The sequence below is a fragment of the Mastigoproctus giganteus genome, chromosome 10 (assembly GCF_048544385.1).
Source record: "Mastigoproctus giganteus isolate SK-2022 chromosome 10, ASM4854438v1, whole genome shotgun sequence".
Lineage (NCBI taxonomy): Eukaryota > Metazoa > Arthropoda > Arachnida > Uropygi > Thelyphonidae > Mastigoproctus > Mastigoproctus giganteus.
The window spans coordinates 194,039,326-194,062,422 of record NC_143584.1 but is presented as its reverse complement, the minus strand read 5'-3'; the positions used below and the strand labels follow the sequence as shown (position 1 = coordinate 194,062,422).

Below are 23,097 nucleotides of genomic sequence, written 5' to 3'. Positions count from 1 at the left end.
CCTTAGCAAATTTATTGGAAAACCAAGGTTTAGATAAAGGACAAGATTTTAAAGTGCAATGTGGAATAAAGGATTCCATTCCTACAAGGATAATTTCACTGACACGATCTGGACAAACATTGACATCAGAAGTTTGGAAACAGTGATCCGACCAAGGAAAAGAAGAAAAGAAATCTTGCAGGTCAACCCATTTTGCATTCTTGTAATGCCTAACAACACAAGGTTGGTAATAGTCACGAGATAAAGGCTCCATTGGAGAAGAAACAATCACCAAGTTGTGATCTGAGGTGCCTAAAGAACCACTCACTTTGACTGTATATTTAGAAGGGTTGTTTTTGAGAAAAAGATAGTGTGTTGGCTGTATGGTTAGGATTGTCTGGTATTCTTGTAGGTAAATGAATAATCTGTGGAGGTCATTAATAATTGCAAAAGCCTCAGCATCTCGACCAGCTGAGTTGGTGTGACTAGAAAACGGAAGCCAGCTGGAGTTGTGAACATTAAAATCACCAAGGAAAATTACCTCACTGTTAGGAAAGTTGGACTGGAGATAGTCAAGTTGCAAAGAGAGGAAGTCAAAGAGATCCAAGTGATTAGTGGAATTGGGAAAAAAGGTAGAGACAACAGATTAATTTGACAGAATGAGGTAGAGATTTTAAGAAAGAGGGGATTCCAACTTACCAAGTCTCTGACAGAGACTATCGGAACAGACATATGCACAAGTACCACCTTTGAGAATCATATAGTGAATAATTTGGGCAACTGAGATGAGTAGTAGTTGAATCAACCGATAACTGAGATTCTGTCAGAAAAAGTACATGGGGTTTGGCAGACTGCAAGTGGAAATGGACATTGTTGAGATTAGAACTGAGACCACGTATATTTTTGAGATGAACTAGGAAGTGTTTGGGAGGTTTAGATCTTTTTGCAGATGAGCTTTCTCTATTTAGTTTGACAATTCATGGTATATTTAATAGTAAGAAAAAGTGTGGGTACATGCTGTATGAAGTCATGAAATTTTTGGATATGGTGTACTCATGGTGAGAATATACCTAGAGCCTTGACATAACGTGGCCTCAACAATGCCCCCCCCCCACATACACACTACTCAGACTCTCTCCAGTCACTGTCTGGCAGAGTAAAGCTAGCAAGATTATATACACTAGCTGATCCGGAAACCTCCTAGAGTTACGAATAGGTTTGGTCCGGTGTACTGCCTTGCAGCCGGCCTGCGAACACTATTTGAGCTGTACCCTCGAAATGTAAGGAAGATGGATCTCTCTGTGATGTCCATCATAACCTCAAAAGTCATCATTCATACTTCATGATGGAAGAGATGGGGATGGGTTGACCGGAACTTAGCTCTTTAGACTAATCACAAGTTCCTCCACTTCAAGCCTCCAATAAGCAACTGGTGCAATACCACCAATTGGTGGTATTGCACCAGCCGATTAGAGTTATTTACCGCCTAGTATTACCTGGTAACACAGAGGGGTGGCATTCCTCTATGTGGTGTGGGGGCCACACCTCGTCCCCTGCCTACGTTGGTTCACACTTGGGTGGTCACCCACAGTGTGCTTTTGCATGGTGTTATACCCAGGATTACTAACAGGCCTGCCGACCGGGCTAGCTGGGTGGGTAAAGTGCCTACCTAAGCAACCCAAACGTCGTGGGTTCGAATCCCGCCTCAGGCTTGGATCAAAGTATTGCAAAAACCTTGGGAGGTGCATTATGGCCACAGAAGCCGATGCACCAACAACTACTACTACAAAAAAAAAAAAAAAAAAAAAAACCTAACAGGCCCACCATCGTGACGGTGCAAGCGGAGAATTTGGCTGTCAGAGACCATCCCGACTTTGCCGAAATTGGGTCCCTTTACTTGAGTGTCATCCGAATATCAGTTTCATTAGCATTTTAGACTCCCAGGTAGCAAGTACAGCTTGTCTGCCATATCTGATAGAATATCTGTGACAACCCCAAGGACTACTTCTGCTACTTCTGCTTGTGGCTGCTCTTAAACTGTTATTCTCTGTATCCCTCCAGACAGTTTTTTGATCCACCTGACACTGCTTCAGTAGCATCAGCATAATATTAATTCACCTTTGTTTAAGTGTATCCCATCCCTATAAAAATATCCTTTTATCCTGTTAATAAGTGCAGACCATACTGAAAAAAAATTCTATCTCATGAGCCTTGCTCATTCTTTCCAGGGCTGAATTGATCAACAAGATTTCATCATTTGCTCCACTACTGTCCGGTCAGAATTCCAGTCACCCTTAAATTCACTCCTAACTTTAAGGGCGTTTCTTATACCTGTTAAGTATGTTGTCAGTTCACCTATTCTTAATATCATTACTACCATGTGCAACAGTATCAACCGTCATGCCTTTTAAAAATAGCCAGTTCTAGAATAGTATTAATTTTTGCCCTACCGGACATATTCTGGTTCCATTTAACCTATTTTTTGTGCACAATAGCTACTTCCTGTGGGACCAGTACCTTCTACCTTGGCCACTATACTGTGTTGATGCATGAGTGTAGTTTCTAGTATTGAGCTGGGCAGCTTAGTGCTCAGTAGTGGGACCTTTATTTTAATTCCTTTGTGGGAGTCAAGTGTTTTCTACAAGCTGTTATATACACACATCGGAATGCAACCTTTATCACACGGCTATCATTAATTCCTGCACATCATAGCTAAAACAGCATGTTCTGTTCTAGCAGTGAGTATCAACCATTCATGGAACTTCATCCTGCATTGCGCAGTTACTTCAAATTATTTTTCATTGTTAACTGCTGTGATTTTTTTAATCTTCCCAATAATAAGATAATGAGGGATTACTATTACCCAAATTTAGAATCTTCTTCCAGTCACAAATCCCTGAGGAGCTGTTGTGGCCACAACAAATTCCTATAACTGCATTGATTGTGTGCTATACAAGCGGCATTGCAAAGTGTCAGGCCAAGAAGTTCACTGATCCCATCCTTCTACCCGGTTGTAGGTCTTCCTCTGCACCTCTTCTTGGTTTTTCCTTCCATTATATTCTTCAACAGAAAGTTTTCCCTTCTTACTATACAACCAAAAATCGTAGTTCTTAATATTGCACTTTAAATGCCTTCTTCCACACTGATTGAATAATTTATCTTTTTATCATCAGAAAATTTTGATATCAAGCCTGATTATATACCCTCAGTATTATTAATTAGGTAGGTAATTAGAAATGATAATCTCTGTACCACACTCTTCACCCCAACTCATTCAGAATATTGGACATTTAGTAGATGGCTAGTGGTAGGATGCAAATATGCACATAGCAGAATAATGTCCCTACACTTGTCCAAAAAAAAAGGGGGGGGGGGGTCCACTTAAAACTATAGTGCAGCTATATTGGCTGCCAAAAATATTTACAATTAAGTTGTAAATTTCCCCAGCCCCTTGGGGCTATATCAGCAATTAAAAAAAAATTTATAACTTAATTATATCTTCTGTCATCTTACTAACCTTTTATCTGCCATAGTACCTTTACTACTGTCTAAATATTTTGCACAAATTATTCTTTTTATCCAGTTCTTTTGTGACATCTTGTATCTTATCAGCTTAGTTAAACATAATTTTCCTTTAACATAGTCATGATGTTCTCATGTAGCTCCAGTCCTCTGCAGATGTTCCTATACTATGTGCATATCTTTCCTGCCACCACAGAAGTTAAATTCAGTTACCCATTTTGCTCTTAGAACTGCCTTGTAAGTTGTAAAACCATTTGAAAATTTCTGAAGTCCAGGATTACATTTAAATCCAAAGATGCATGCATCTTTGCATTAAGATGATTCAAATCAGCTCTCATCTTTTCACATTCAGATATTGACACTTTCTGTTATCTATTTTCAGTAATCACAGTTATCTAGTTCCTGATATGAGCCAGTATTGCTGGCACTGATATATAAATATTGGGGGAAAATATTAATGAAAATATTGATAAAAAAAATTAATTCAGCTCATCAGCTATCCATTTATGGTCATCAGTGATGTTACCAGAGCCTCTAGTTGAGCATTACAGTTTATCACTTTCCTTCTAGTTGTCTCATATTAAAAAAATTCTCTATTATTGCCTTTGTCCGGTTCCTTTACAAAGTCTGCCTTGGCATTTCTTTCTCCATGAGTAACAGCAGCACGACAAACTTTTGCAAGACATTACTGCAAAATTCAGTTTTTGGTCCCTGGATTTATTGACTTTTAAGCTCTATTGGAAACTTTGTTACATCCCTCTGGGCTAGTCTCAAAGAAAATGATTATAGCGTCCTGCTGTATCTCATTTAAGGCAGGTATTAAACAGAGTGGGCCTCTGAAAGTGCAAAGGACAATGCATCCTTCACTCTTTCAATAGTTTGATATAAGGAAGTCAGAAGCATCAGGGCTATCTTTGGTGGTGGAGGAGTAGTGCACATGGTGGAATGCAGTTGTGCATTCCACCATTTTGCAACATGTACAGTGGCCAACAAAAAAACTGCATCACTTGTGAATTTTGCGAATAATGTGTTTTGCGCTGCACTGTGGGTTGCAGAAATATTCGAAATGCATTTGTTAGATGGGATATATATATCTCTGTGAATGAAATCTAATAAAGAGACTCCACCTGATATACCTAATTGCCATATATATCTTTCCAAAGGATAAAATGCGTAATTAATGGAAATACAGGTAGCCCTCGATTTATGTCGGGGTTAGGTTCCTGGGAGGGCAGCCGCAAACGGAACCCTTATATAACAGAGTCAATTGGAAATCACACAGTTAGGTTCCAGGCACCAAAAGTTTTGCCTTCAGCTTTGCATCTTTTCTGTTTTATTTTATTAGCATTCTTCATATAGTTGCAGTAATAGTCGATGGAGGCATATTCATAGCCCTACATGCATTAGGGCAGCTTTCACCAGATTCTATCCTCCGAATATTGCACTAAGATTCAATTAACTATTTTTACCAAACATGGCATGTCTTTATTCTATTAAATTAAAAACTTTAACACGATTGGAAAAAACTGCACAAAGCTATCACTATCATTATTATTTAATTTATTAATAGCACAATTAATAAAAATGTTAGCGTAATAAATTTCTAACTTGTGTAAACAACCAACTGAATGCTTCATTGCATGGACCTTTACTACCTGCATCCATGAGTGTTTACTTTGAGAGCGGGAATCTTTCTCGTTTCTGATATGAATGCGCTAATTACCGATTGGCTCAGATTGTCCTAATCACGTGAACAGTGCATGATACATAACACAATATTATGCTGATAAATTTTGCCTGACAATTTTAAACTTTCAATTTATAAAAAAAATCAAAAATAAATAAATAAAATGCCGTCGTGGTTAGTGATCATTGCTATTGCGAATCGGCGCAAATTGGACCAGCAAAAAACAAGGGCTACCTGTATAAGAAATCATGCAAATGGTAATCGTGACAACCAAACATATATTTTATTGCATATATGTGTACAAACTGAAATGACAAGTTAACGTAATAGTATTATGTACTGTAAATCAGAAAAATAAGTCCTCAATATTTTGTTGTTCCTCCTCGAGCTACAGCACCTGTAGCCAGGTAGGCAGGAGCAGCAGTGCATAGCACACACTTCTTGATTAGACCGGGTTTTGAGCCCGTGACCACCAATACGGAGGATGCAGAAAGGTCAGGGAATGACCACTGCATGTCCCCGGAGCAATATGGCCTTAGTTGCTAATGCTCCTAAAAATCAAATAACAACAACCTCGAGCTACAATTGCAGCCTTGCAATGATCTGGCATAGAGTTAATCAACTTCTGGATATACGGTTTTGCCCAATTTCCTGGTACCTACAATGCTCTCCTGTACCAGAATCTTACTTGTTGACTTCTTTTGAACAATTTTAGATGACATTATGTACCAGCAGTTTTCAATAGGGTTCAAATCTGAACTGTTGCTGGACCAGTCCAACACTTTAATGCCAGCATTTCTGAGGTATGACTGCACCTTAAGGGAGAAAAACGAGGGAAAACATTGTTGTAAGTATGTTTTAAACCTTGTGAGACAAGAAGACAAACTTATCATTAAATCTAAATAGCATAAAACTTACCAATTTTGCTGCGTGGCAAGGTGCTGAGTCCTGTTGAAAAATGAAGTTTTGGACGTCTGTGTGGTGATCCCTAATAACGGGTTCACCTACAAACCTACACTGCTATCCTCCACGATAGCAGTGTAGGTTTCTGCATTCACGTTCGGTTAATAAACTTAATTCGCCCCACCCATTTCTTGTTATGCATCCCCAGACCATCTGACTGGCGGGGAACTTTAACAGTCGATGTTATGCAGTCAGGATGGTATGCCTTGGATTTTCGTCTTCTGACATATCGCTTCCCATCCGAGCCATGCAGGTTGAATTTCGATTTGTCAGAAAAGATGACTGTGTCCCATTGCTCTTTTGTTCATGAAACATGCATTTTAGCCCAAGCATGTCGCTTCCTCATATGTTAGGTCAACAAAGGAAGCAAAAGAAATTCGGAATGCAGACCACATTCCGAAAGCAGTCTTTGGATAGTTTGTGCATTTATTTCAACACCAGAGGCCATCTCAAAGTCCAGTTTTAGATCAGCAGCACTAGTATGATGATTATGAAGGCATAGCCATTTCAAATATCGATCTTGGGGAGGCGTAATCACTCTCTTACAGCCTGATCCAGGTCTTCTGTTCACATCACCGGTTTCACATTTTAATTTCAGCACTCGGGATACTGTTCAGTGATAAGACCTTTCAGAATGTGCCATAGCTGATAAACACATTTTACTATTAAACAGTTATAATTCCTTATCTGGAACAAAAGGATCCTATCCCCTCATTACTCATCAGTAACTTGTGCCCGATAAGAAACAAAATAATCACAGAAATAGTGACTGAAGTAAGTATTGTGGCTCCTCTCTGTCACTACTAAATCAACATATTCACATCATATAACATCTCTAAATAAAGATAATCAATCGTTCATTGAAAGGGGAAGTTTTTTTTTATCAAATTAGTACAACATATTTTATTTGATTTTATTTCATTTTAATGTTTGTCATTAATTAATGAAGATGAAAAATTTACTCAAGGTTATTAATTTTATTTATTTAGAACTATAAGAAAAGACCAGTTCGAAGAAATGAAGAATGACCATCTAGAGCTAGAACTGTAAGTATTGCATAATTTTCCCCCAATTTACCTTAAATATATGAATATGCAAAGTTGGTCTTGTCTTGTTTTCATAGCATCCTTTATGTTCCCTGTGGTTTCTACTATTCATTTTCAGAAAAATGAATAAATAAATAAAATAAGTATATAAACATGCCACATTAGGATGAACTGTAACTTAAAGGGTGTCACAAGTTGAAATAATTCCCTTTATTTGGCTAATGATTTTTAAGCTTAGGTTTTCAAGTAAGTGTGTGTATACGAGTTAGTTTACAACCCCACCACAAGCATATAATTGTAGGCTTACACACAATCGGAATGCTTCAACTAGTTCTCAAACACCCCTTGCCCAATGTGCCTACATATCAACAGGTTACAAATCTTTCTTTGTATACGCTATTGCATGACCAGATTTCATTTTTATCTAAAGGATTGAACTATAATTTACCACCTTGCAAAAACTTTTTAAAAAAAAAACAGTTTGCAATACAGAGAGTTGATTTAGCCTTTTGATAACGATTTTGACAGTCCTTTAAAACTACCAAAATTCTATGCCGCCGCCACCAGATGTGTTCTATTTGTTTTCCCTGCTCATAGACCATCACATGGCATTGCAATTTCCATTGAAGTAAAGTGCGCTGCAAAACTGCATAGTCGATCTTGTCCCATTCCTGCTGGCGGACTTTCCACAAACGTTTCAACAGTTCTGGGGCGGCGGTTTCGGAGAGAGCTCTTTTCAAAAGTCTGAATGCGCAAAAATAAATGGGTGTGGCATCAGGTGATTTAACAAGTATATCTTCAAACGGGATCGAATGAATTCCAGTCGCTGCTTCCATTCTCCGCAAAAAAGCGCGGGTGGAATGTGAGGTGTGGCTGGATGCCTTATCCTGGTGCACCCAGACCATTTCAGCATCAGAAATGTACAATGTGGGTATTTCACGTTCAAACAACGGCTGGAGAACTTCAGTCTGGTAATACACTGAGTTGACTTTCACATTTTTAGCAACTCTATACAACTCAAATTTTCTGTTATAACAAAAACTGGCTACAACCATAAAACCTTGGCCAAAACTTTCCTTGCACTGATGCGCCCATGTTGGAAAGGCCTTGTCACCCTGTGGACAGTAATAAATTACCCAAATTTTTTTACAGTTGGAGAGGTATACCCATGCTTCATCCAGTGTTGCTACAAATTTCCAGTTTTCAGTTGCCAGATATTTTTCGTAGAGTTTGAGCATTGACCTGCCGCCCTACGATGTGCCTTGTTCCTAGAAGGTGTGTGCGGGCCTTGTGCTTCTTCTCCAGTTGCAAATTTTCGTTGATTATGCGACAAACGGTGGACTGGGAGGTTCCCACACGTGATGCTATAGCTCTTTGGGTTTTTGGATTTTCACTGACAACGGGCAACTGCATTTTTCGTACCACCTCCCTCATTCGACTTGGAGTAGGTTGCAGTTTCTTCGGTGTTTTCTGCCCACTTGCAGTAGCTTCGCGGAATTTTCCTTTGCCATTCAAAACCTTATGGATACTAAACTTCAATACACTAAAATTTTTTGACTTGCACCTATCAATAATTTTCGTATAACTGTACCCTTCTTCGGAAAGCGTGGTTATGTAACCTTCCAACCATGGGTCCAATTTTCGAGGCATGTCAACATTAAAACAACTTCTACAACTGATGCACCCGTTGATAAGGTTTGGGACTGCGTCTGCTCGAAAAATAAATTTACATTGCTGCCATACGTCACAAGCAGGATTAATGTCAAAATCGTTATCAAAAGGCTGAATCAACCCTCCACAGATACCGAATTTGGACTTCGTAATGTCCCACAAAAACGATTTATGGCTAAGATAAAGAAAGTCTGCACGAGAAGCACGCAAAAGTTTATTTACCAGTAAAAGTACTTTGCCATAACAGCATTTGTATTGCTGCTCGCTCAGTAAACAGCAGGTGGGTGTTATCGGTCTGGAGTAGAAGTTGAATCCCATGGGAGCTTGAGACCCTCCCGAAGTGTGTGTGTGTGTGTGTGTGTGTGTGTGTGTGTGTGTGTGTGTGTGTGTGTGTGTGTGTGTGTGTGTGTGTGGAGGGGGGTAACCTAACCTTTTTTTCTTTAGAATCACTAATTGAATTACGAACAGGGTCATATTGGAAGTTCTGGCATCGTAAAAAATGTTCTTAACGTAGTTTCACTGGAAAACTTTTTCGAAAATTGGCGTACTTCTCATGTGGGCTTCCTTTGCCTTTTTTTTTATCTTAATAAACAATTTTTCCACTAGTCCACCAGTGATTCTGAAGAAAAAAGGTTAGGTTACCCCCTCCACTTCGGAAGTGTTTCATTCTCCCATGGGATTCAATTTCTACTCCTGACCGATAACACCCACCGTCTGTTTACCGAGCAAGCAACAATACAAATGCCATTACGGCAAAGTACTTTTAGTGGTAAATTTCATTGAACTTTTGCATGCTTCTCATGCATGCTTTCTTTATCTTCGCCAGATTTATTTATTCAACAAGTTAACCAACTGGTGAATAATCAGTGAAATATTATCACTGCTGATAATCAGAATATTACTCCCTCTGGTTGCCCCTCAAAGATTTTCCTGTAGAAAACAATCCTCCAATAAATCCACAAAAGTCTTGCTAGTGTGCGAGTGACCAACCAACAAGTTCAGTCAATATCTAGAAAGTTAAAATGCCCCATTACAAGAAATTCTGATTTACTGGCCCACTATTTCTCTGCACAAATGTTCATTGTAATCATCAGAGTCAATAGGTCTATAACACACTCCCACTCATTTTCCCTTTCCCAGTGTTTATGTCACACCAAACTGACTGAACATTGCACTGTCCACTCATGTCAATTGGATGCACTTCCTTAGATTTTGTTTCTTAACTAACATCATAACCCCTCCTCCCTTCCTACCCTGTCTCTCCTTTCTGTAATGTGTACTCCCCATATTCGAATTTTGCACTGCTTATATCTGTGTGACACCATATCTCTGATATCCCAACAATATCTGCCTTTGATGCCTTGATCAGCACTTCAAATTCATCAAATTTATTTATTATACCTCTAGCATTGGTGTACATGCAAGGTATACATGCACCTGTTCTTACTCTTAGTTACCCAAACACAGCCCATGTATTTACTTGTTCCATGATGACTCCCAGCAGCTCTTGAAGTCCCCAGCAACTTGCTCTCTAGGCTGCTGCTCGTTCCAATAGAAGCAGTGCAAGAATTGCTTTCGCATCTGCCTTCGGCTACTGTTAATCTTTTAGTCTGTGAATCCCCCCAAGCTAGCAGTCTTCTGACCCACCTAACACTGCCTCAATATCATCAGCAAATATTCTTGCACCCTTTCTATTTAAAAAGAAGCAGTCTCTCCTATTAGCAAGCACAGATAACGCTGAAAAAAATTCTACCCCGTGAGCCTTGCAGAACTTCTCCAGGGCCAAATTGATTGACAAGGCTTTCATCATATACTCCCCCCCCCCTATCATGTCTGGGCAGAATTTCATGCACTTTCAATTTCAACCCTAGCTTGCAACTTTTTTCAACATTGAACTGTACTTGTTAATTAAATCTGCAGATCTCTTACTCTTAAGGTTATTAGTGCCAGTGTGTACAGTTTGTGCCCTTAAAAGATGATATCTGCTCTACAATGTTATTGACTTTTGCCCCTGGCAGACATACCCTGGTTCTGTTCCACCTATCCTTTTTGCATAATATATTTCCTGTCTCCCTGACAGAGCCACAAACAATAACTAGTTCCTGTTGAACCGGTGCATTCTGCCTTGAGGATTTCCGCTGTGCTGCCTGATGCACAGGAGTGAGTTCTGGAGTTGGACAGCTGAGAGCTTGTGGGCCCCTCATTAATTTCCTGAACAGCATCTACCCTACACTTCAACCTCTCAGACTCCCATCAGAATGTTGAGATGATGCCTAGTTTCAGAAAATTCTGAAAACCCCAATAAGAATAAGAGCAGGAAGATAGCTTGAGAAGTATGTGAAATGGGAAGGGAAGGAGTGAGATAAAAAGAAGGGGATAAAGAAAAAGGCATCCCCTGGAAAATGAAGAGAGAAGATCATAAGTAAGCTAAAAGGCGAGGACTAGTAGACAGATTTTTCTATCCAGTTACATATATTACAGCATAACAACTAAACTAATACATCTCTGGAAGCTCATCAGAAACTACAATTAACAAGCATTAAATCAGTAACCACCAAAACCTTTCACATACTCCAAGACTCAGGAGTACAACAAACCACACATTTACAGTTAAGGCTAATATTTAACCTCAACAATAATTATTCACAATAAATTAACAATATACCCCAGAATTAAGGAACATAAAATCTAAGATAATCATTTACATCAATTTTACAATGTACCAATAATAGGGAATTAATCAGCCAACCAGATTAGCAAACAGCTCAATCATTTACTGCAGTTATTGCAATATTATACAATCTCTTAAATAACCTACAAATATGTGGAGAAGTAAGCAATTATATACAAAATTTTTACAAAAAAGAATAAAAGGACAGACAGGATGAGAGGGGAGGAGGGCTTATGCTCTTAGTTAAGTGCACAAAATCAAAGGAACTAACTTTCAGTTGATATTGGTGGCCAGTGCAACGTTGAATCAGTTTGGGGTGACATGAATGCTAGACAAACAGTTGAGACTAGTAGTGTATTATATGCCTAATTCCTTATACTCATCATTCTTTTTATATGTATATGAGAGAGAGAAATTCCTGTTTTAGCCATTGTAGTAGTATAAGAATTTTTAGAATTTATGGGATCAGAATAATGAAAAGTTTCAGTACAGTGAGACACCAGTGCACCTGCCTCAGTGTTAAGAACTGTGAGGTGAGGTGGGAAAGGTCTAAGAGGGCTTTCTTAAAAAAATTAGGAAAACAAAAGCATAGCTAACACATGGAATAGTTTGAAAATGTCTAATACATGAAACGTATGGGACTTGCATTCCGACAAGCTTTAAGCAACTATACCCGTCAGGGAGTTGTAGAATAATATAAAATATACTTTTAGAGTGTAAACAATTTTTATTAATTAATAAATAAATGGCTTTTTGTATTAAGTAAAAATTTATGTAATAGTATGAAGTTAATTGAATTACAATTAATAGCATAGAAGAGTTAGAAAGAATATATACATAAATAAATAAATGATCATAAACCAAGGTACATATTATCTTATCAAGAAACCAGAACATAACCATAGTTTATGGAAGCACAAAGTATTTAGATTAGCCAGACACTTTAGTGCAAGTTTGGAAAAATTTTGCAAAATTATTTTATTTTAAATTTGGTTATATTTTTCTGTTTTAAATTTTGTACATCTAAACTGAGTGGCAATGGCTTTGCTATTTTATAATTGGAGTGGAAGAAAGAAAGAAACTTATTATAAACTGTGTTGAAATACTATAATGTACTTATGGTGTCTGGACAGTCCACGTGCAGGTAGAAAAAGAGACTGACTAAGCTGTGTTAATTAATTATGATGAACAGTTATTAGTGCCTCCTAGTGTATTATGTTGTTTTTTTTTTTAACACTAATGCTACTGATAAAATTTATCATTTTAATTATAAGCAACCCCTGAGTAGTTAAGATTCTGCAGTTTTGCTATATATGATGAGTATAATGAATAATTATAAAGGCAGAGTGGACGAGCAAATCAGAATGTCTTATATAATGGTGGATTTTAACTTACCAGATATTATTGGCTGTACTTGTGGTTTGGTCACTGACACAGTAGCAGGATTTTTGTAGAGTTATTGGATGACTCTTTTCTACATCAGCACATTAGAGAGGCAACAAGGGAAGGCAATACTCTGTGTGATCTTAGCATTGACTCTTCATGAATGCGAATCTGCACATAAAAAACCACACTAGGTGGCAGTGATCACGGTACTGATGTAGGATTATCTATCATCTGGAGTAAAGGTAAGGGCTTTTGCTTTCTTAGAGGTGTCTACAGTGGAACCACCTGATGGTATTACCGACAACAAATTCTAAATGAGAAGCTAGGGAAAAATATCAACTAAGAAATGCTGTTCAGGGCTTAGACCTATTTGGATGTCAGATGAACTAATAAGTCATGGTAGAGAATAAAAATGCATGGGATGTATATAAATTATCAGCTGTCACAGAAACCTATGGTAGATATAAACTAGTGACAAAGGAGGTTAGGCAAGATAAGGCAAAATCTTAAGATATTAATATTGGTTAAAAAATTGATTTTTGACCAATTTTTACATGCATCTTTTATAACGTGGCTATGTTTTGAAAGTCTGAAGATTAGTTAATAATGAATATATAAGAAAAACTAATATTCTCCCCTTGTAATATGCAATTGTCTTTATTTTCAGCTTTGTTGAATGTACTGAATGTGGAAGAAAATTACATCAAGTGTGTGTTCTGCATTTGGAAACAATATGGCCAGAAGGGTATGTTTTCTAATGTTGTCTTAATGAAAATATTTCCTTTTCTTATGTGTGGCTTAGACTTATTTATTTATTTATTCTTTTTTATTTTTTTGTTTCCAGATTTACTTGTGATAATTGCCTGAAAACCAAAGGACGTAAAAGGAAAGAAAACAAGTTTACAGCAAAACGTATGTTGTCTAAGATTTAACTATTATTGAGTGTTATATGTGAATGGCACATCTCAGTTTTGTCCTCTACTGGAACATAGGTTTAAAATCGGGAAAATAACTATGGTCAAACATGGTTATAGTGACATTGAAGGGACCACAATACTTTTGATGTTATAAAAGGCTGAAAATCTTTTAACTGTATTGAAATTAGTAAAATTTAATGATAAAATTTAATTAACAGACATAAAATGCTTACATATGACAATCACGACTCCACTAAAGGTTTCATTTTCATAGGCATTATGCACATTGTTTACATGTAGATTAGAAGAAATTTTATATACACACAGTGATCACTGAATTATGACCACCCCTGTGAAAACTGAATGTGACCCGTTGACCACGTGAGGTATGAGAGTGCGGAGTTAGTCGACCTACGTTGCATAAATAAGGTGTCATTGGTTCAGTAAGTAGTAAAATTCAGAGTGCATTGGGTAAAAGGAAGGATTGTGGGTTCTTGAAGAGCTGGTGCGTCGATTTCCCAAATGGCTGAACTAGTCGGGTGCTTGAGAGCCACCGAAGTTAGTGTACTAGGACTGCCGTCGAAATGGTCAAACAACTACCTGACTGCAAAATTGCAAAGGTCAGTGAAAGTTTGAAGTTAGAAGTGAGCGCTGGGTTCGGCAACTCATACAGGCACAGCACTGTTGAAGAGTTGACTAAACATGGGTCAACCCGGAACAATATCTGGCATGACCATGCGTCATACATATGGGCTATACCAGCAGATGATCCCTACCGGCATCCTCTCCTAACCAAGGTTCATCGGCGTAAAAGACTCGCCTTGTGCAATGAGCATTCAAGTTGGATGTTAGAAGACTGAGAGGTGTGCTGGTTGGACGAGTCACATTATTTACTCCATACCATGGATGGTTGTGTAAGGATTTGGCATCAACAACATGAGGCTCTTCATCCATCATGCATGGTATCAAAAGTGCAGGCTGGTGGAGGCGGTTGTATGGTGTGAGGCATGTTTCACTGGCAGGAACTTGGACACCTGGTGCATGTGGAACAATGTATCAGTGGTCTCCGCTATCGTCAACTGCTTGCTGACTGTGTACACCCCACTACGTTACACTTTTTCCCAAATGGTGATGGTGTCTTCGAAGATGACAATGCGCTGAGTCATCGGGCACTTGTTGTGCCTGAATAGTTTGAGGCACACAGTTCTGACTTCCAGCATATCGATTGCCTCAACTTTCCCCAATATCAAACCCATAGAGCACTTGTGGGACACTATGGAAAGGCATATCAGGCATCCAATTATCTCCATACCTGCATTGCTGACTGCATTACACACAGCTTGGTTGGCCATACCTCCTGAACGCTTCAGACATCTTGTTGAATCAATGCCATGTTGGATAGCTGTCGTACTGAGGACAAAAGGACCTACGAAGTATTAGGTGGTCATAATTCAGTGATCATTCAGTGTATATATTTCTTTATTGTAATAAATATGAGTTGCACGACAGCCAAAATAATAATTAAAAAATGGTGACCTGTAAAATAAAATAGATTACATGAAAATAAAGGTAATTATATCTGGCATTAGATAAGGGTGAGCAAATTTGGATATGGTTCAAAAAGGGGAAATAAAGCAAAAATGTCTGCTTTATGTCAATTAAATGTCAATTAAATCTGATGCCAGCAATCTTTTCTTTTGGCTTCTGGCTGTCGTGAAACTCATTCATTACAATATAAAAATATATATATACATTTGCATTCTTTGCTGCTGCTTTGCATGCTTTGGTGCATTTGACATATCCAGATTAAATTAAGCTAACTACCCCATGCGTCGAAAGTTGAGTTGGAGATGTAGTAAATTAAATTAAATTAGAGAAGCAGTAAATTAAATTACAATTACGTTACGAATGTAAAACGAGGTAGGGGTTAAACATGTGAAGGAATATGTCCCAGGCTAGAAAGGAATAACAAGCTAGCAAAGTAGCAGTAAATAGTTGCTAAACTTTTTATAGGTAAGAAAAGTGTTTTAAAGAAGAAAAGGAGCATCTCAAATATTGCATTCGATAAACTAATGGATCACGAGAAATAAAAAATATAGGGGGTAGGAAAGCATAAAGAGTACTGAAGAAGACAAAAAGGTGGTGCTCGGTAGTTCGGGATTGCTATGCCCGTTCCTATAGTAGGACCCTGAACATAGTTCTGTGAGCATCCTTCAGGTGTTTAGGTATGTTATATGAAGATAATGAATAAGATTAATAAGATTAAAATTAATAGTAAAAAATAAGTAAGTAAATAAATACTCCTATAGATAGCCATTTTATATATATATAATGTATTAATAACAAGTAGTTGTAGTGAATAGTGACGGCTTAAAAAGGAATGATAAATTAAAATATTGGGATGGTTTATGGACAAGGGACACTGCTAGTAATAGCAGAAATACCCAGTGACCATAATGGAATGTAGATAAGTGGATTAGAGTATGAGTTGAGAAATGCTGACCATGTCAGATGTTAGTAACAATGGAAAAAATTAAATTAAACCTATAAAATAAAATAAAAATACCACAAATAGTACTTAATGCCATAGATCCTATGATTTTAACTTTTTCATCAAGGATCAGCAGCCAAAACCAAAGGAAATACAGCAAGAAGTAAGGCCTCTGTTTCTGATATGGAATATATGTTGCAAGAGGTAGTGTGGGGGGGGTCTCACGGCACCATCTTGTGGGGTGCTCTCGTCCAATGGTTTTGATAACACCTGGTCACTGCAGCATTAATTTGCATTGTGATTTTTAGATTGGGCAATCACTGAGTGCCGCTCAACCCCCGCTTTAACTCCTACCTTATACCTGTTTTCCCTGGTGTGGATTATAATATTGGTAGTGGGAAAGAGGCATGTAATAACATATAACAACATTTATTAAAACAAAAGAAGCATGTATACAGAACTTGCATTCCGTCTGGTTAATTAGGTAAAAGAAAAACCTGTTTATTGCTCCTAAATTTCAGCTAATAACGACAATATGAATTTAGTTAACGTTATAAGACCATATAATCAAGTATCTTCATAATAATCTACAGTTCTGTCTTTTAAAAATCTTCATTTCTCGACTAGGTTATTCACTGAATTACTGTCTAAAATAATTAAATGCACTTGGCATAATACTTTAAGAGTTTAATATCTATATAATATCGGTGTTTAGATACACCATAGACACTCTTAAAAAACTACAAAGTAGTTGTTGTGGGCATCATTTGCTCTTTCTCATATTGTGCTCTGTCTTCACGACGAGTTGCCATGATACTGCACTACCTCAAATAAGTAACGCTTCACTAATAGAGAAGACTATTGTTACTTATTCTCAGTGAGTACCACCACCCAGACATGTTTCAAGGCTATTGGCCTATCATCAGTGGGTGGGCAGGTACCCTAGTATTGCAGACATGACGACCCAGTTGTGAAGTTAATCGCACAATATGAGAGATGCCAAAAGGTGCATAAGATAATATTTAAAATAATTAAATGCACTTGGCATAATACTTTAAGAGTTTAATATCTATATAATATCGGTGTTTAGATACACCATAGACACTCTTAAACTACAAAGTAGTTGTGGGCATCATTTGCTCTTTTAAATATTATCTTATACACCTTTTGGCATCTCTCATATTGTGCAATTAACTTCACAACTGGGCCGTCATGTCTGCAATACTAGGGTACCTGCCCACCCACTGATGAATAGCCTTGAAACATGTCTAGGTGGTGGTACTCACTGAGAATAAGTAACAATAGTCTTCTCTATTAGTGAAGCGTTACTTATTTGAGGTAGTGCAGTATCATGGCAACTCGTCGTGAAGGCAGAGAACAATATGAGAAAGAGCATATGATGCCCACAACAACTACTTTGTAGTTTTTTAAGAGTGTCTATGGTGTATCTAAACACCGATATTATATAGATACTGAATTACTATACAACGAATAAACCATAATGTTCATAAAGCACCTTTGTATTTTATATATCTTAAGAAAAAGGGAAACATAAGGCAGTTCGGCTTCATGTCTTGTCATCTCTCAGTACCTATTCTCCTCATAGTTAAAAGGGCTAAAAAATTTTCCATATTTGATTATTTTGCTCTTTTTAGGCATTCCATTCACTAAGGGAAACTTTAAGGTACTTCTAGAGCATTATAGCCATTCTGCATATCATTGGATTAACAAGAAGTTAGAGTAAATTAGGAAGGAAGCAAGGAGTTGTATCTATTATATTATCTCAGTCATTTTCATTCACATGAATGGAATAGTTTGCTAACCGGTTAAATCACTTGCTCCAAAACAGGTTATCGGCTTTCCTTCGCTCCATGGCACTCTAGGGCATAGTCTAGACCTCGGGACATCTTCTCCGTTTCTCTTTCTCTGTTACAACTCCAGTTATTGCGATCCACTTGAAATGCTATTGACAGCGAGCTCTTCCTTGCACATCTTTAAGGCCCTTCTCGTTCAACTCTGTTACTTCTCTCCTGCTACTCTGCCATTTCTGTTACTTGTCTCCCTTCTGGTGCTTCCCAGACCCCTTTAAATGCTCTGTGGGTCCTAGCTCTTTCCAGAGAAAACTCCCTCCTCCTTGCCCATAAAGGAAGGGGTTTATTGCCATTTTCATTTCTGAAATGGTGCTTCTGGTGCCAGTGTCCAACAACCCACTCATATTGCCTGTTTTTAGTAACTGACTCATAACATTGTCTCTGTATTCTAGCTCCACTGCAGCCATAGCAGTATCTTTAGGCATGAGAATCCAGGGTCCCCCATTCTCCCTTTTTTGTCCTGTTAGTTAATTTTGGGTAGACAGAGGGGTTTCAAAGGAGCATGGTTTTGGTAATTTAAAATTTCCGAAGACACTGTATTAACTATTTTGTAGTTGGTTAGTTCTGTCAGATTATCAAGAGATAAGAAACTCTCAGTCTAACAGTAAAAAGTGAACTGACATATATATCATAGCCGACCCGACAGGGAACGGAAAGGAATAAAAACCAAATCAAATTTTTAAAAAAAATGAAACTAAAAAGCAAAAATCAAGTTAAAATTAAATAAAATAAAATTAAAATAGCAAGCAACCCAAAAGGAATTTAAAACAAAACTTATGTAAAATGAAGACGAAAGGATATAGACAAAGGAGACAACTTACTGTGGCACAAAGAAGAGCTGGTGATATTGGCCGAGTGGAGTGAATGTCAGCCAGGCTGTATCGTTGAAGCAAAAAAGTTAGCAAATTAGTTCCCAGCATATTTATGACATGTTGAAGTAACCCCAAGTGTGGGAGGGAAAAAGGTGTAAGTAGGTCAAAGTAAACATTACCAGTGTAAATGGGAAGTTGGCAATTAAACAAATGAAGCATATCAACACAGTATAGGAGAGAAACACAAATGACAAAAACTAACATAAAAAGACTAAGCCTTGTTGGAGACGAAAAAAAGCGAGAGATAGCAGAAAAATAACATCTCAAATATTGCGATTTGTTAAATTCCTCTTGGGTTGCTTGCTATTTTAATTTAATTTTATTTTATCTTGATTTTGCTTTTTATTTTTATTCAGATTTGATTTGGTTTTTATTCCTTTCCGTTTCGGTGTGTGCCGAGTCGGCTATGATATATACATCAGCTCACTTTTTACCTCTTGCTAAGTACGCCGAATAAACACTGAATTATGACCACCTCTATGAAAACTGAATGTGACCCGTTGACCACATGAAGTAAGAGAGTGTGGAGTTAGTTGACTTACGTAGCATAGATAAGGTGTCAGTGGTTCAGTAGGTAGTAAAATTCTGAGCATGATGGGCAAGAGGAAGGAATTGTCGGATTTTGATAAAGGACTGATTGTGGGTTCTCTATGATTAGATACTCTAAACTCTATGATTATACTATAATCTATTTAGATACTCTAAATAGATTAGAGTATGACTCCCGCTGATTGTGGCTTCACCGTGTGCAAATTCTCACTTCCGTGGCCCAAGGTTTGCAGTAGTGCAGTGTATCTGACTCAGCCGTGGTACCTTACTGCACAGTTGACATTAAGGTCACAAACTTGCTGTCACTCAATTGGATCAATGGAAGGGACTCACATCTGGTGAGTATGGTCGTGGCACACCCAGGGTCCTGAGCTGGATATCATCATTCTTCTCTTTCTTGGTGATTCCCTTGGAATTTTTTTTTTTTTTTTTGCTGGGGCAGCATAAGCCTCAGGCTTCCTTGCACCGTATAGCTGATAATGAGAGATGAGAAATTATGGAGGAAGTCAGTCTCACCGTTCATTTTTGAAACCCCCATTCCATCAAAAATTAGCTGGTGCTTCCGTAGCCAGGTGGGAAGGAGCAGCAGTGCATAGCACACGCTTCTTGATTAGACCGGGGTTCAAGCCCATCACCACCAAATGCGGAGGATGCAGAAAGGTCGGGGAATAACCACTGCATATTCCCGGAGCAATATGGCCTTAGTTGCTAATGCTCCTAAAAAAAAAAAAAAAAACAAATAACAAATCAAAAATTAGCAAAATATTACTTCCATATATTTTGTTTTTAGTTTGAATACATTTTAAATTATAAAGTGAAATTTTTATTTTCTTTTAAAAATAAATTGTACCATTTGTAACTTAGATTTTGGTTTTAATTTCCTACATAAAAATTTTCAGAACTAACCCCCATTTTTCCATAACAGTACTCCACTGAACACAGAATCGCTGTGCGCAGACGTTGGTCAGAACGTGATCCTCACATTTTGCACGGGTCACCTGTGTGTATATACAGGGTGATTCAATTATTGTTGGAGGTTTCAGTGGCCTATAATTTTCAAACTGGAAAACAACAATCAAAAAAAGAGACAACTGGAAGACAATCTTCCAGTTGTCTCTTCTCTGGCAATGCTGTACTGGCCGCATTGATGTCTAGGAGATTTTGACAGCATTACTTTAAAATGGTGACCGTTCAAGAGAAGGCAATGTGCTTACTTTGATTTTTCAAAACAAAGTCTGTTATCACAATGCAACATCGTTACAGAACTTAGTATGGAAAAGATCCACCTTCAGATAATGCTATCTGACGTTGGTTAAAGCAATTTCAAGAGACTGGTAGTGTTCTGCACCTAAAAGGAGCAGGAAGACCGAGCACTTCACAGGAAGATGTTCATCAAATCCACGAAGCATTTTCTCGAAGCCCACAAAAATCAACTAGACTAACTTCTTTGCAGTTAGCTGTACCACAAACGACTGTTTGGAGGGTTGTTCATAAATGCCTTCACCTTCATGCCTACAATTTAAAAGACATAATATAAAATACTTATGTTAGCGACAAGCAGCAACCTGAATTTACCCACCCTTTATCTTTTGGTCAATAGTGCCTGAACTGTGCTACTAGGTTAATGAGAAAAAATTGCCACTTCTTGCTGTGCATACTTAAACAACTATAATCATGACAATACAGATAATTCACTGATATCGAATATAGCGAGTATAGGAATACTGTAACATTCTTCTCGCTGCCAACCTCTAAAAACACCAGCATCCATATATCATAATTTCAAGTTGTGATTAGGTTAAACTCATTTTATTTAATCCTGGTCGTGGAAACCATCTTGTGGGGTGTTCTCGGCCTGGCACTGTCTTGTATCCATCCCTTGTGCAGGCTTTAAAGCCGAACAATAAACCCCGTCGTTTTCAATTTGCCAAAAATATTTTGTCAAATGTCGAAGCTGATGAAAATTACCTTTGGAGATGGAGATTTAGTGATGAAGCAATGTTTTACATATCAGGAAGGGTAAATTGTCATAACTGCAGAATATGGGAATCGGAAAACCCTCATGCCATTCGAGAATTCAAGAGATAGTCCAAAGGTCAATGTCTGGTGTGCTTTGTCATGTTTGGAAGTTTTGGGGCCCTTTTTCTTTGCGGAAAAAACAGTAAACAGTGACAGTGGTGACCTATCTGGACATGCTACAGCTGTATCTGTTACCCCAGTTGGAAAATCAGCCAAATGTGGTGTTCCAGCAAGATGGTGCATTGCCGCATTGCGCTCCTTTGTCCGAGAATTTCTTGACATGCATTTTCCTGGACATTGGGTGGGCCTGGTGGTGGTGGACCGATTCCATGGCCTCCGCGCTCACCCGATCTTAAGCTGCTTAATTTCTTCCTGTGGGGATACGTGAAGGACATTGTGTACAAGGCCCCTGTGACCTCCCTCAATGAACTGAAGCTCAGAATTGTTGCTGCAATCGAAACAGTTACACTGCAAATGCTGGAGAACACCATGCTTCTTCAGGCAATATTTTTATTATTTTTTTTTCCCCAATTAAAAAGAAATTTAAAAACCAATCCTCGAAGATTTTAGCTCTCGACCAGGTTTTTTTGCTCGATTTCCAATGAACTGGTAAGGATATTTTTTTAGATATTCCTTTAAAAGCACGAGGATTTTCTAATGTATAAATTAGAAGTGATTTACACTTAAAGTCACCCTCTGCACCCACACAACAAAAGTGTTAACCTATCTTTTTCAGCTTTTAAACATGGGGCAGTTTTCTCTTTTTTTTAAATGAATGTTCAGCTTGGCATAAGTTTTTGGATACAAAGAAGCAGCTTCTGTATCTACACTGACTGCTTCGCCCGTTAATTTTAGATTGTGAAAACTGAAGTTTTTGAAAAATTTTCAATTTTCTCTATTAACGGATTTACTGTTATCTCCTTCTCTCTAATTGACTTTTCAATTCAGCCTATAATTTGCTTAAATAGGATTTTCACATTTTTTTTTCTCTTTTTCGTGCTTACAATACTTCCTTTTTCTGCTATACTTCTCCTGTTAGTTATGGCATTTTGTGTAATTTATGCTTTCATCTTCACATTTTTTAACAAACCTGTGAATTCTGCCCTGCATATATAAACTTTTGTATCCTTTGCTGCTGCTTTGTGCGCTCAGGTTGCATTTGTCATATCTTTATTTTTAATTATTTTTATCTCTCCATTTCTACTTTTTAAACCAATATACTTATTTCATATAATATATATACAGTGGAACTTCTCTATTGTGAACTTCTATTTAATGAATTTCTCTATATTACAAATTTTTTTGCAAAACATTGCACCCTGAAACGAAATTACATGTAAAATTAACCCCATATAGCGAAGTGTTAGACCCTCTATAACGAATTTTTAAAAAAATTAGCAAAAGCATTTTAAAAGATTTTTCAAGCATTTACTGCGAAACAGCTGCTCAAATA

The 23,097-nt window shown here is 37.7% G+C and overlaps 1 protein-coding gene across 1 annotated transcript in view; it reads left to right on the top strand.

Annotated features, from left to right (window-relative positions):
• The window catches only part of LOC150079691 (histone lysine acetyltransferase CREBBP-like), a 487,331-nt gene that overhangs the window by 319,744 nt on the left and 144,490 nt on the right, over positions 1-23,097 (top strand). Inside the window, exons 17-19 of the mRNA XM_090384101.1 lie at positions 7,141-7,197; positions 13,593-13,670; positions 13,770-13,837. Coding sequence (XP_090240227.1) covers positions 7,141-7,197; positions 13,593-13,670; positions 13,770-13,837 — 203 coding nt within the window. The remainder of the gene's footprint in view (positions 1-7,140; positions 7,198-13,592; positions 13,671-13,769; positions 13,838-23,097) is intronic.